General features: G+C 49.3%; 2 protein-coding genes across 4 annotated transcripts in view; both read right to left on the bottom strand.

Moving 5' to 3' along the window:
• The window catches only part of CSAD (cysteine sulfinic acid decarboxylase), a 742174-nt gene that overhangs the window by 51732 nt on the left and 677767 nt on the right, over positions 1-12675 (bottom strand). The window lies entirely within an intron of this gene.
• Positions 555-12675, bottom strand: part of ITGB7 (integrin subunit beta 7) — a 45064-nt gene continuing 32943 nt past the window's right edge. For all 3 annotated transcript variants that reach the window (XM_083427395.1, XM_083427396.1, XM_083427394.1), the window contains 9 exons: positions 11772-11867; positions 11594-11683; positions 7722-7865; positions 6319-6512; positions 5179-5396; positions 3582-3798; positions 3125-3330; positions 1721-1884; positions 555-824 (listed from right to left, as the gene is read on the bottom strand). In XM_083427395.1, the coding sequence (XP_083283521.1) occupies positions 759-824; positions 1721-1884; positions 3125-3330; positions 3582-3798; positions 5179-5396; positions 6319-6512; positions 7722-7865; positions 11594-11683; positions 11772-11867 (1395 nt within the window). In that variant the 3' untranslated portion in view covers positions 555-758. The remainder of the gene's footprint in view (positions 825-1720; positions 1885-3124; positions 3331-3581; positions 3799-5178; positions 5397-6318; positions 6513-7721; positions 7866-11593; positions 11684-11771; positions 11868-12675) is intronic.

Genomic DNA, 12675 nt, shown 5'->3' on the forward strand with positions numbered 1-12675 from the left:
TGAGCTACAATCGTTGCCCACTGGGTTCCTCAGTGCCTTCCGCTGACTTCATTTATATATAAATATATATAATTTAAATAATATACAGTGGTGCCCCGCAAGACGAAATTAATTCATTCTGCGAGTTTTTTCGTCTTGCGAGGCACCAATGTGTATTGACGGTTTCCCATAGGAATGCATTGGCGGTTTTTTTAAAAAAAGGCGCAAGACGTTTCATCTTGCGAAGCAAGCCCATAGGGAAATCCGTCTTGCAAAGCAACTCAGAAAACGGAAAAGTCTTCCATCTTGCGAGTTTTTCGTCTTCCGAGGCATTCGTCTTGCGGGGCACCACTGTATATAATTTGGGTCACTGGAGATGGGAAGAAGTGGCTCCTGCCACTGGGCCAACTAACATTCCTGAACCCAAATGGCTACTTGCATAAAAGACAGCTCGAAAAAAGATAACTGTAGCTCCTCCTTTCTGATTTGTTTTCCATTAGTGCTGCACTCACCTGGGGGGAGGGAATAGCAGAACTAGGAATCTCTAAGCAAAGCACACCTTGCGAAAAGAATTCGTTAACCAGTTTTATTATGAAATCACATCCAGTTCCCTTCCCTCCCGCCCCCTGGGAAAAAGTTTAAATTTTATTACTTGGGGTTATGCTGCGAGGTAGATAGACCCAAGCTAAGAGATGAATACATCCCTGTGTTTTTGAGTGAGGATTCGAACCCAGCTTCTCCATAGTCCAAATCCAGCAGCTCAAGGCTTTCGCCAATCCTCAGTCACCGTTGTACTTGGGATTGATGACTGTGGTAGTGGCACTCCGGTATAGTGGATTGTTCACCTACAAAAGAGGCAAGTAGACAAAGTTGTATGCCTCTTACTTCCTGTTACAGAATTTGCTATCCCCAAACCAGGTGTGTGTCTCACACATCTTGGGGGCTCAGCCTCCCATAGTTTTATATGCCTTGAAATAACACTGGGGGGGGGTGTGAAGCTGTGGGTAGTAGTGGGGGGGTGAAGCTGTGGGTAGTAGTGTCAACCTGACTAAAAGACTCCATTTAATAGTGGGGAATTGATTTGGGAAAAGTCCATGGCTCAGGTGGTAGAGCATCTGTTTTGCATCCAAAAGGTCACAGGTTTGATCTGCAGGTAGGGCGGCCAGAGACTTTTCCCTGAAACCCTGGAGAGTCACTGCCAGTCAACATTGACTACTGGGCTGGATGAACCAACAGTACAAGCTAGCTTCCTGTGGTGGGACACTTTCTGCGGTTGAAAGGGGTTTCCATCATTTTCTGTTAACATTTTTTGGAACAACAATAAAATGCATCTAGGTTCATTACATGATTGCCTGTAACCAGGTCCAGCTGCTGCTTTGGTCACAGCCTGTGCTAAGGTGGGTCTCAGCGACATGGATGTACGCTGAATGAAGATATACTTTGAAGAAGTTGAAGTCTGCTCATCTAAAAAGTATTTAAGGAAGCGGGGAGGTTAAAAATCGGACTCGTCACACGTGCCTAACTTGCCCCTTTATGCAGAGCATTTAGCCTTCCAGCTTGCTGCAAACGCTCCACTGTTGTGGCCCCACCATCCCTTTTACAGAATGAATGTAACTCTTGCTCCAGGAAACAGCAGCCCAGTCAGGGCTGAGAAATTCCCTGGCTGGGATAAGGAGCAGGTGAGAGTGAGGCTGACACGAACTAACTGCAGCCTTCAGGTAGGGAAGGAAGGAGCACTGACCTCGTTCCACTTGGCGTGCTTCCTCTCCTTTTCAAAGCGCTTGAACTCCCTCCGGTCATAGATCTCCAAGACGATGCGGTAGACTATTATGAGGAAGAGCCCAAATAACACCAAGCCCAGCACTGAGCTCAGTACCAGCATGAATGTCTTCTTGGTTGTGTTACCTGACAGTTTAGAAGAAAGGAGTTGTGAGGATCTGCAGCTGAGTTCTGAGAAGCAAGTGCCCCTTCCTCATTTATTTATTGGACTTCTTCCCTCTCCTGCTACCATCGTGCACACATACTCTGCTAACAGTTATTGTAACAATAATAATTTATTATTTATATGCCGCCCATCTGTCTGGGTTGCCCCAGGCACCTTGGAAGGCTTCCAACAAATTTATCAAGCATGAAACATAATAAAACATCAAACATTTAAAACTTCCCTATACAGGGCTGCCTTCAAATGTCTCCTAAAAGTCAGATACAGTGGTATCTCTGGTTACATTCTTAACCCTAGGTCTATTTCTGGGTTGGCAGAGTCTGTAACCTGAAGCATATGTAACCTGAGGTATCACTGTAGTTGTTTATTTCCTTGACACCTGACAGGAGAGCGTTCCACAGGGCAGGCACCGCTACTAAGAAGGCCCTCTGCCTGGTTGCCTGTAATCTCACTTTTCATAATGAGGGAACCACCAGAAGACGTTCAGTGCTGGACCTCAGTGCCCGGGCTGAACAACGGAGGTGAAGATGCTTAGATGCTTCTTCAGGTATACAGGGCTGAAGCAATTTGGGGCTTTAAAGGTCAGCACCAACACTTTGAATTGTGCTCGGAAAAATACGGGGAGCCAATGTAGGTCTTTCAGGACCAGTGTTATATGGTCGCGGCGGCCACTCTCAGTCACCAGTCTGACAGCCTCATTCTGGATTAGTTGTAGTTTCCGAGTCACCTTCAAAGGTAGCCCCACGTGGAGCACATGGCAGTAGTCCAGTCAAGAGATAACCACGGCATGTACCACTCAGGTGGCAGAGGGCACAGGTCAGTAGGGTTTCAGCCAGCATACCAGATGCAGCTGGTAGACAGCTGCCTTGGGCACAGAAGAAACCTGTGCCTCCAAGGACAGCTGTGAATCACCCCTGGAAGAGGATCAACGGATGACATCAAGTCACATACAGCCTGGGTTACAACTTAGGCTCCAGAAGAATCTGGTGCCACTGAAACTTCTGCCTGCTGTGGTTCAATCTATCACAGACATCAAAATAGTCTGGCCTTAAGAAGAGCCTTGTCGCATCAGGCCAGAAGCTCACCTAGTCCTGTTACCACAGGGACCAACCCAATGCCCCTACGAGTTGCCCAGCAACTTCCTGCAATAGCCCCTTCCTGCAACAAAGGCTCTCCCGCCCCTTCTTTCCTGTGCCCACTTACCTTCTTTGCCATTCACCGTCAGGGTGATGGCGCCCTCCTTGTCCCTCTCAATGAGGTAGATGAGGAGGCTGCCATCTTCTGCTTTGGTCTGGCACCATCTTTCGTCGGTGGCAGAGGCCGGCACCACATTCACCGTCTGGTTGCAGGACGCACTACAAGTCTCCCACAGCAGCCCAGTTCCAAAGGCCCGGCACTCTGCACAATTCCTGCCAACACACAAGAGCAACTGTGAGCATTTTTTGCTCGTGCTTCTAACTAGAGCATAAGGACACCCTTTCTACAATTGTCAGGAAAAGCGGGAGGAAGACACACTGGCAGTTGCAAGCTGTGCTCCATGCTCTGTTTGGCCACAGTTGCAGAGATACCTGAGAAATGTAGCTTGCTGTCCCTCCACCCCACCCACCCCCCCTGTTAGAAAGTAGGCCAGGGCCTCTCCTAACACACATCAGAATCTCACCTGTGCTCCTCACAGGGTGTCTGGCAGTCAGCGCAGCGGCTGCAGTGACTGTCAAACCAGCCAGCGTCACAATGGCATCTGTTGCAGGCGCAGTGCCCGTGACCGCTGCATACAACGCCCTCCTGTGTGCATCCACTGGTCTCCAGGCTGCACTGGCACGCACTGCCAGTATAGTTCTCGTGGCACTCACAATTGCCACATTTGCATTGCCCGTTGCCTACCGGCACAAAGAGAGACGTCTGTCGGCATTACAGAGTTCCTTCACAAAGCCATTCCACCCACATCTATATATTTCTTATTCAGCAACCTTTCTGCCTTTTGAGATGCCAGCGGACATTGGCTGCCCTCACACTTGGAGGCGCACCTTTGTAAGCATGCGGGCTAGAAAGTTGCTCTTCTTAAATGAAATCGCGAGAGAGTCTTCAGAAGCTGGATTCTGTGCTCAGTACTCTGCTTTTCCTGCATTGCAGTTTATAAACACACCCCTAGAAGTATTTGGACTCCTCCAGGAGACTCTTTGTTGAGCATTCACCCTGTTTGGCTTACACAAAACTTATTCCGAGGTTAGACTATGTCTGGTCTTAATTGAACATTCATTCTGTTTTTGCTTGCAGGGAGGTTATACTGCAATGAACATTTCATCCTGATTAAAAAAGGTAAAAGTAAAGGTACCCCTGCCCGTACGGGCCAGTCTTGACAGACTCTAGGGTTGTGCGCCCATCTCACTCAAGAGGCCAGGGGCCAGCGCTGTCCGTAGACACTTCCGGGTCACGTGGCCAGCGTGACATCGCTGCTCTGGCAAGCCAGAGCCGGACACGGAAACGCCGTTTACCTTCCCGCTAGTAAGCGGTCCCTATTTATCTACTTGCACCCGGGAGTGCTTTCGAACTGCTAGGTTGGCAGGCGCTGGGACCGAACAACGGGAGCGCACCTCGCCGCGGGGATTCGAACCGCCGACCTTTCAATCGGCAAGCCCTAGGCGCTGAGGCTTTTACCCACAGCGCCACCCGCGTCCCTCTGTCATCCTGATTAGCTGGTGTGTTAATCATTTCCTTATCTGCAAAAAGCCTTGCTTGTTTTCAAAGGGGATTTGTTGCATGAAGTTGACAGAAGCACTTTTACCACCTTCAACTGCACAAATCTGAATTTTCAGTGTGTGCTTCAATCCCCCCTCCCCCCCCCCGCTCCCCAAATACAGTGGTACCTCGGGTTAAGTACTTAATTCGTTCCGGAGGTCCGTACTTAACCTGAAACTGTTCTTAACCTGAAGCACCACTTTAGCTAATGGGGCCTCCCGCTGCTGCCGCGCCGCCGCCGCACAATTTCTGTTCTCATCCTGAAGCAAAGTTCTTAACCTGAAGCACTATTTCTGAGTTAGCGGAGTCTGTAACCTGAAGCGTATGTAACCCGAGGTACCACTGTACTGACAATTTGGAGGCAACATTAGCAGCCTTTCCTCCTTAAAACCTATGGAAATAGCCACTCTGGCTACAGTAAAGCCACCAGCATCCCCATTGGTGCCACTAATGACTGCATTGCCCAACATCTGCCAGGTTAAAAGAAAACGGCGGCAGCCCTACCATTAGAAGGTTTTTACCTCCACAGAGCTGCCCGTTGTGCCTCTCGCAGCCAGCATCGTCACACCTGCAGAGGGGTCCGCTCGCCTGGGCATTGCACTGGCACTTCCCGCACACACACTGGCCCTTGCCGCTGCACACTGGGCCCGTGTCATTCGCATCCCGGCATGTGGCTTCTGCGTCCACCAGCTCCTCTGGCTTGCACTCACACAGCCGGCCGACATGGCCCTCCTGGCAGCTACAAGAGCAAAGACAGCACATGGGTCACAGTTGCTGAACCAGACTCATCAGGTCCACTGAGCCTGGTTTTTTTCTCCTCCCAACCCAAGAAGCCCAGCAAATAGGCCTCTGCCCCACCAGCTTGCCTGCCCTCAGCCAGCCCCAACTGCCTGCCTTTTCTTTATTTTTCAACCAGTCCAGAAAGCTCTGTGGCTGCAGTGTTGCCTTTCTCTGGCCCTGGCTTCCCCTACCATTTGGGGTTCCCTGTACCAGTGCAACAAAGGGCATCAGCCGCGACTGAAACCCAGCTGCCTTATCGCCCTAAAGCAGCAACCCAAACGATCATGGGGCTTAGAGGAAATGTAGGGACGTTGGGGCCTTTTATAATCCGGAGGGGAAAAGAAACAACTGATTTGGGGATAGTGGGGAAAATGGGACCGGGTTGGGTTTTCTAAAGTTATCAGTGGGGTAGATTGGAGACGGAGTAATCATTTTCCCCTTCAGTATATAATACTAGAATCCAGGGGCACAACTGGTAATAGATTCAGAAGAAAGGATTCATTTCCACAATATATACCGTATTTTTCGCTCTATAAGACGCACCAGTCCACAAGACGCACCTAGTTTTTGGAGGAGGAAAACAATAAAAAAAATATTCTGAATCTCAGAAGCCAAAACAGCAAGAGGGATCGCTGTGCAGTGAAAGCAGCAATCCCTCTTGCTGTTCTGGCTTCTGGGATAGCTGCGCAGCCTGCATTCGCTCCATAATACGCACACACATCTCCCCCTACTTTTTAGGAGGAGAAAAGTGAGTCTTATAGAGCAAAAAATACGGTAATTAAGGCTGCAATCTTAACCTCTGTTATCTAGGAGCATGTGTGTCTACACACATGGAGAGAAGGGGGTCACGTTTCCTCAAACTTTTAATTAATTAATAATACCTGCAGATGCCACAGGTGAGGTTGCCACGGCCGCCAGAACAGTGAGGCGCATAGGGCTCCGTATCTCCGCACTGGCAGTCACAGAGTGTCGCCACTTCTATATGCACCTCCTCACCCACTCCTAGAACTCGGAGCACCACCTTCTGGGGACCAGGCAGGCAGGTGGTGGCCTTTATCCGTACTGAGAATTCCACCTGTGGAAGGGGGAGCAACTGAGATAAGGAAAGAGCGACCGCCGCCATTGCCATCCATATTACTCTAAGCCAGAGGCAGAGAAGCTGTGGCCCACCAGGTGCTGCTGAGCTTTCCCTGGCATCAGCCGCCAGTCAATAATAGGGCCAATGGTCGGAGGGGGGGGTGGAACATCTGGAGGGCCTTGGCTTCCCCTGCCCTGCTCCATGTCAATTAGTGGAAACAGAATAGGACCTATAACTATAAAACCTAGACTCATAGAATCATAGAGTTGGAAGAGACCACAAGGGCCATCAAGTCCAACCCCCTGCCAAGCAGGAAACACCATCAGAGCACTCCTGACATATGGTTGCCAAGCCTCTGCTTAAAGACCTCCAAAGAAGGAGACTCCACCACACTCCTTGGCAGCAAATTCCACTGTCGAACAGCTCTTACTGTCAGGAAGTTCTTCCTAATGTTTAGGTGGAATCTTCTTTCTTGTAGTTTGGATCCATTGCTCCGTGTCCGCTTCTCTGGAGCAGCAGAAAACAACCTTTCTCCCTCCTCTATGTGACATCCTTTTATATATTTGAACATGGCTATCATATCACCCCTTAACCTCCTCTTCTCCAGGCTAAACATGCCCAGCTCCCTTAGCCGTTCCTCATAAGGCATCGTTTCCAGGCCTTTGACCATTTTGGTTGCCCTCCTCTGGACACGTTCCAGTTTGTCTGTTCTACACATCTCTACTGTTCCCTTCCTGTTCTAGATGCCTCTACTGTTCCTTCCTCCCTGTTCTAAACATCATTACTGTTCTCCCCACCCCCCACCCCATTCTAGATGTCTCTGTTCCTCCCTCCCTGTTTTGCTCCAACTGAGCCAACCCTGATGCCTTGGAACAATTAGAAAGCACTGACTTAATAGGCTAGGAGTGGGGAGGGCTTTTCTGCCTGAGGGGCCGCTCTCCCTTCTGGACAACCATCCAAGGACCACATGACAGTGGTGGCTAAAAATGGGCAGGTAACTATTACAAATTTTACCTTTCTACAGTAGGCTTGTCTCTCCCCCCACACACTATACTCCATACAGACAAGCAAGAGGCCTCGTCAGAGTTCAAGAACACTCAGGCTGTAAAGGGGGTGTGGCCTGTAAAGAGGAGGTGTGGCCTCGGGGGAATTCCAAGGGACACGTAGGCTTAGATTGGGTTCGCCACCCCTGATTTAAGTGCTTACCTGCTGGTTGACGCGTACGCCTAGGCATTCCCCACCCTGCGTGCGCCCAGAAGTTTCCGAGTCGCCACAGTGCGAGTCGTAAGCAATGGCGATGCCAGGAGCAAGGTCTGAAGAGTGCACCAAGTTCACGGTGGACGAGAGGCTCTGTGGGGAGACCGGCCATGAGAACGTGAGCCTAGACTTCGGCCGAGTGTCTGTGTCTGCCTTCTGACACTGTAGCACCAGTTGCTGAGCTGAAGATCCGAAGATCCACGGTTCAAGCCCAACCCAGTAATTTGCTGGCTCTCGGCCCTCGGCGTGGGATAATGCTGGACAACTTTACAGGGTTGTTATAAATCATATTGGGGTATGTAATGCACTTTGAACTTATTAGTATTCTAGCTCACTATTACATTCATAGTCTCTTCCAGGGCTCATGAATCCCCAGACCTGATCAGTGGGTGATATCCAATACTAGTCATGGGAGTAGACCCATTGCAGCCAATAGACTTTCATTCATTTATTTCAGTGTCTCCTCTATGCATAATTTAAGCATACGCAGTACGCACCATACATTTGAAGATTTCTGGGAACTATAGCTCCAAGAGGCAAATTACAGTTCCCAGGATTCTTTGAGAGAGTATGTATGTTCCAAATGTGTCCACAGTCTTAGCTGGATGTTACCTAGTGTCCATTGCCAGCAGAGGGCAGAATCAGCAAATCTGGTTCAGAACAGAAGTGCTTTCTTAGAATCATAGAATAGAATCATAGAGTTGGAAGAGACCACAAGGGCCATCGAGTCCAACCCCCTGCCAAGCAGGAAACACCATCAGAGCACTCCTGACATATGGTTGTCAAGCCTCTGCTTAAAGACCTCCAAAGAAGGAGACTCCACCACACTCCTTGGCACCAAATTCCACCGTTGAACAGCTCTTACTGTCAGGAAGTTCTTCCTAATGTTTAGGTGGAATCTTCTTTCTTGTAGTTTGGATCCATTGCTCCGTGTCCGCTTCTCTGGAGCAGCAGAAAACAACCTTTCTCCCTCCTCTATGTGACATCCTTTTATATATTTGAACATGGCTATCATATCACCCCTTAACCTCCTCTTCTCCTCTTGCCCAGCTCCCAGCCGTTCCCTTAGCCTTTTTCACTTGTAAAAAGGACCCCTGGATGATTAAGTCCAGTCAATGGTGACTATGGGGTTGTGGTGCTCATCTCACTTTCAGGCTGAGGGAGCCGCCGTTTGTCCAAACAGCTTTCCGGGTCATGTGTCACCCGCCCTGTGGAACGCCCTCCCACCAGATGTCAAAGAGAAAAACAACTACCAGACTTTCAGAAGACATCTGAAGGCAGCCCTGTTTAGGGAAGCTTTTGATGTTTAACAGACTACAGTGGTACCTCAGGTTACATACGCTTTAGGTTACAGACTCTGCTAACCCAGAAATATTACCTCGGGTTAAGAACTTTGCTTCAGAATGAGAAGAGAAATCGGGCGGCGGCGGCGCATCAGCAGCGGGAGGCCCCATTAGCTAAAGTGGTGCTTCAGGTTAAGAACAGTTTCAGGTTAAGAACGGACCTCCGGAACGAATTAAGTACGTAACAAGAGGTACCACTGTACTGTATTTTAATATTTTGTTGGAAGCCGCCCAGAGTGGCTGGGGAAACCCAGTCAGATGGGCGGGGTATAAATAAATTTATTATTATTGTTGTTGTTGTTGTTGTTGTTATTAACCGCTTCTGGCACAATGGAACACTGTGACAGAAACACTGTTTACCTCCCCGCCACAGCAGTACCTATTTATCTACTTACACTGGCGTGCTTTACGAACTGCTAGGTTGGCAGGAGCTGGGACAGAGAAATGGGAGTTCACCCCGTCATGGGGATTCGAACCGCCAACCTTCTGATCGGCAAGCCCAAGAGGCTCAGTGGTTTAGACCACAGCGCCACCCACGTCCCTTATTCACTTGTATCCTGTTCTTGGCCAGGGAAGCTCTGAGAGACACAGGTGGCTTCCCATCCAGGCAGTTCGCAGTGCCGCAGAAGCTGACTCACAAAACCTTTATCTGAGCAAAGTTCCAGCAGATCGCATGCGGTTCCCCAGCAGTCTTCATGCAGGCAGTCACCAGATCCACCCTCGCTTAACTTCAGACATACTGTAGCATCAATGTGGACCCACAGGTGGCTCAAGGTAACTCAAGCATGCAAGCCAGGCCAGGAAGAATTGCGTTCAGGATCACTAGCTAATCTCCCCTAGATGAAAAGGTCTTCCTTGCCCTGTATACAGTGTGGTGTGTTGGAATAGGATCTGGGACACCAGGAATCAAAACCCAACACTGCCCTGAAACTCACTGGGTGAATTTGGGACTCTGGCTGTGTTCACAGCTATGCCAAAATATGGCTTAGTATGAACTCCCTCCTGGCTTTGCTCCTCCCTGGTGAGTGTGATGTGGTAGCTCAGCCATGGTTTGGTTTTGCATGTTTCTCCTCCTCAGTCACGAGGGTGTGTCCTATTGGTTCAGGCCATGGGCTAAGGTTGGAGAGACCTTAACCATGACCCCAGGCTTGGATAATGCGCTAGGTCAAACCTTGGCTTAGCTACTATCCTAACATTGAACTAAAAGGCCCAGTGAGGAGGAAAGTGGGTGCAAGTTCATCACTGGAAGCCAGAACATTCAGGCAGTCACAGTAAGCCATACCTTGGGCTTACCTTGAGGTGCAAACCAAACCACTTTCTCTCAGCCTCCTACTTCACAGGGTTGTTGTGAGGATAAAACTGGGGGTGGGGAGAACTACGGACACCACCTTTTAATAAATAAATATAAATAAAATTCTAGATGGGACATGCTTTTCATATTGAAAATGTGAACCTTCGTTTGGTGCAATAGGCTAACATGGCTCCGGTGGTGGTGGTGTCCACCTTGAAAATATAATTACCGTATTTTTCACTCCATAAGACACACTTTTTTCTTCCTAAAAAGTAAGGGGAAATGTCTGTGCGTCTTATGGAGTGAATGCGTGGTCCCTGGAGCCGAATTGCCCAGGGGTGAAAAGCAGATCATGCTTTTTTTTTTTTTTTTTTTTGAAAGAGGGAAGTGGGTGTTGAAAGGAAACAGCTGATCGGCAAGCGATCGGGGAGGGAGATAAGGGACACTAGACATAAAGGAGGCTGCCTGGGAGGGGGGAGGTAAAAGCCCATGGATCCTCAGGGTTTTTGCATTGGGTCACCCCAAATTCATCAGATCACATAGCATATCCATGGCTACAGCCTGCACCAAAAAAATCACACACCCACTGTTGCCTGGGGCTGCAATGGCGCAAAAACATGGTTACAAAGCACAGATCCACATGAATCCTCAGGATTTTTGCACTGGGTCACCCCAAATTCACCATCAGATCACATAGCATGTCCATGGCTACAGCCTGCACCACAAAAATCATACATCCAGTGTTTCGTTCAGAATATTTTTTTTCCTTGTTTTCCTCCTCTAAAAACTAGGTGCGTCTAATGGGGCGAAAAATACGGTAAGGAGAAGAAGAGTTTGGATTTGATATCCCGCCTTTCACTCCCTTTAAGGAGTCTCAAAGCGGTGAACATTCTCCTTTCCGTTCCTCCCCCACAACAAACACTCTGTGAGGTGAGTGGGGCTGAGAGACTTCAAAGAAGTGTGACTGGCCCAAGGTCACCCAGCAGCTGCATGTGGAGGAGCGGAGATGCGAACCCGGTTCCCCAGATTACGAGACTACCGCTCTTAACCACTACACCACACTGGCTCTCAATGGACACAGAATGTCCATTCCCCCTTCGGGCTTGGCTCTATTCCAGGGGGCTCCTGTGGGCCTGTTTTGCCCTCCCCAGGGGGCTCTGCCCCTTGCTACCCATACTCAGCCTTACACTGTAGGCATCTGCGATGAGCTGCACCACATTGCTGGAATCCTCCATCAGTTCCCCAACCACAGACTTGGGAATGAGCCTGCTCAGTTCCTGAGGGGAAAGGGAAACGTCAGAGTGAGCGGCACACAAACACCCCTCAGGTTTCTCCTACTCCTCTGGCTTCCGGTTCAGCACTCACCTCATACATAGAAAGCCTGGGCCCAGTCACAGCAAATATGGCCTGGATGTCAGATTCAGACAGCACCTCGGCCAAGTGCGCAACTGAGGGGTAGTCCTGCAAAGAGACAAGAGAATGGGGTCACGTTCAAAGGAGTCTGGGAGGGGTGGCTAACACCCCAGAGGACAGGCTCACACTTCAAATGACCTTGACAGATTAGAGAACTGGGCAAAAACAAACAAGATGAACTTTAACAGGGAGAAATGTAAAGTAATGCACTTGGGCAAAAAAAAATGAGAGGCACAAATACAAGATGGGTGACACCTGGCTTGAGAGCAGTACATATGAAAAGGATCTAGGAGTCTTGGTTGACCACAAACTTGACATGAGCCAACAGTGTGACGCGGCAGCTAAAAAAGCCAATGCAATTCTGGGCTGCATCAATAGGAGTATAGCATCTAGATCAAGGGAAGTAATAGTGCCACTGTATTCTGCTCTGGTCAGACCTCACCTGGAGTACTGTGTCCAGTTCTGGGCACCACAGTTCAAGGAGGACACTGACAAACTGGAACGAGTCCAGAGGAGGGCAACCAAAATGGTCAAAGGCCTGGAAACGATGCCTTATGAGGAACGGCTAAGGGAGCTGGGCATGTTTAGCCTGGAGAAGAGGAGGTTAAGGGGTGATATGATAGCCATGTTCAAATATACAAAAGGATGTCACATAGAGGAGGGAGAAAGGTTGTTTTCTGCTGCTCCAGAGAAGCGGACACGGAGCAATGGATCCCAACTACAAGAAAGAAGATTCCACCTAAACATTAGGAAGAACTTCCTGGCAGTAAGAGCTGTTCGACAGTGGAATTTGCTGCCAAGGAGTGTGGTGGAGTCTCCTTCTTTGGAGGTCTTTAAGCAGAGGCTTGACAACCAT

This window comes from Podarcis tiliguerta (assembly GCF_965153285.1).
Source record: "Podarcis tiliguerta genome assembly, chromosome: 2".
Classification (NCBI taxonomy): domain Eukaryota; kingdom Metazoa; phylum Chordata; class Lepidosauria; order Squamata; family Lacertidae; genus Podarcis; species Podarcis tiliguerta.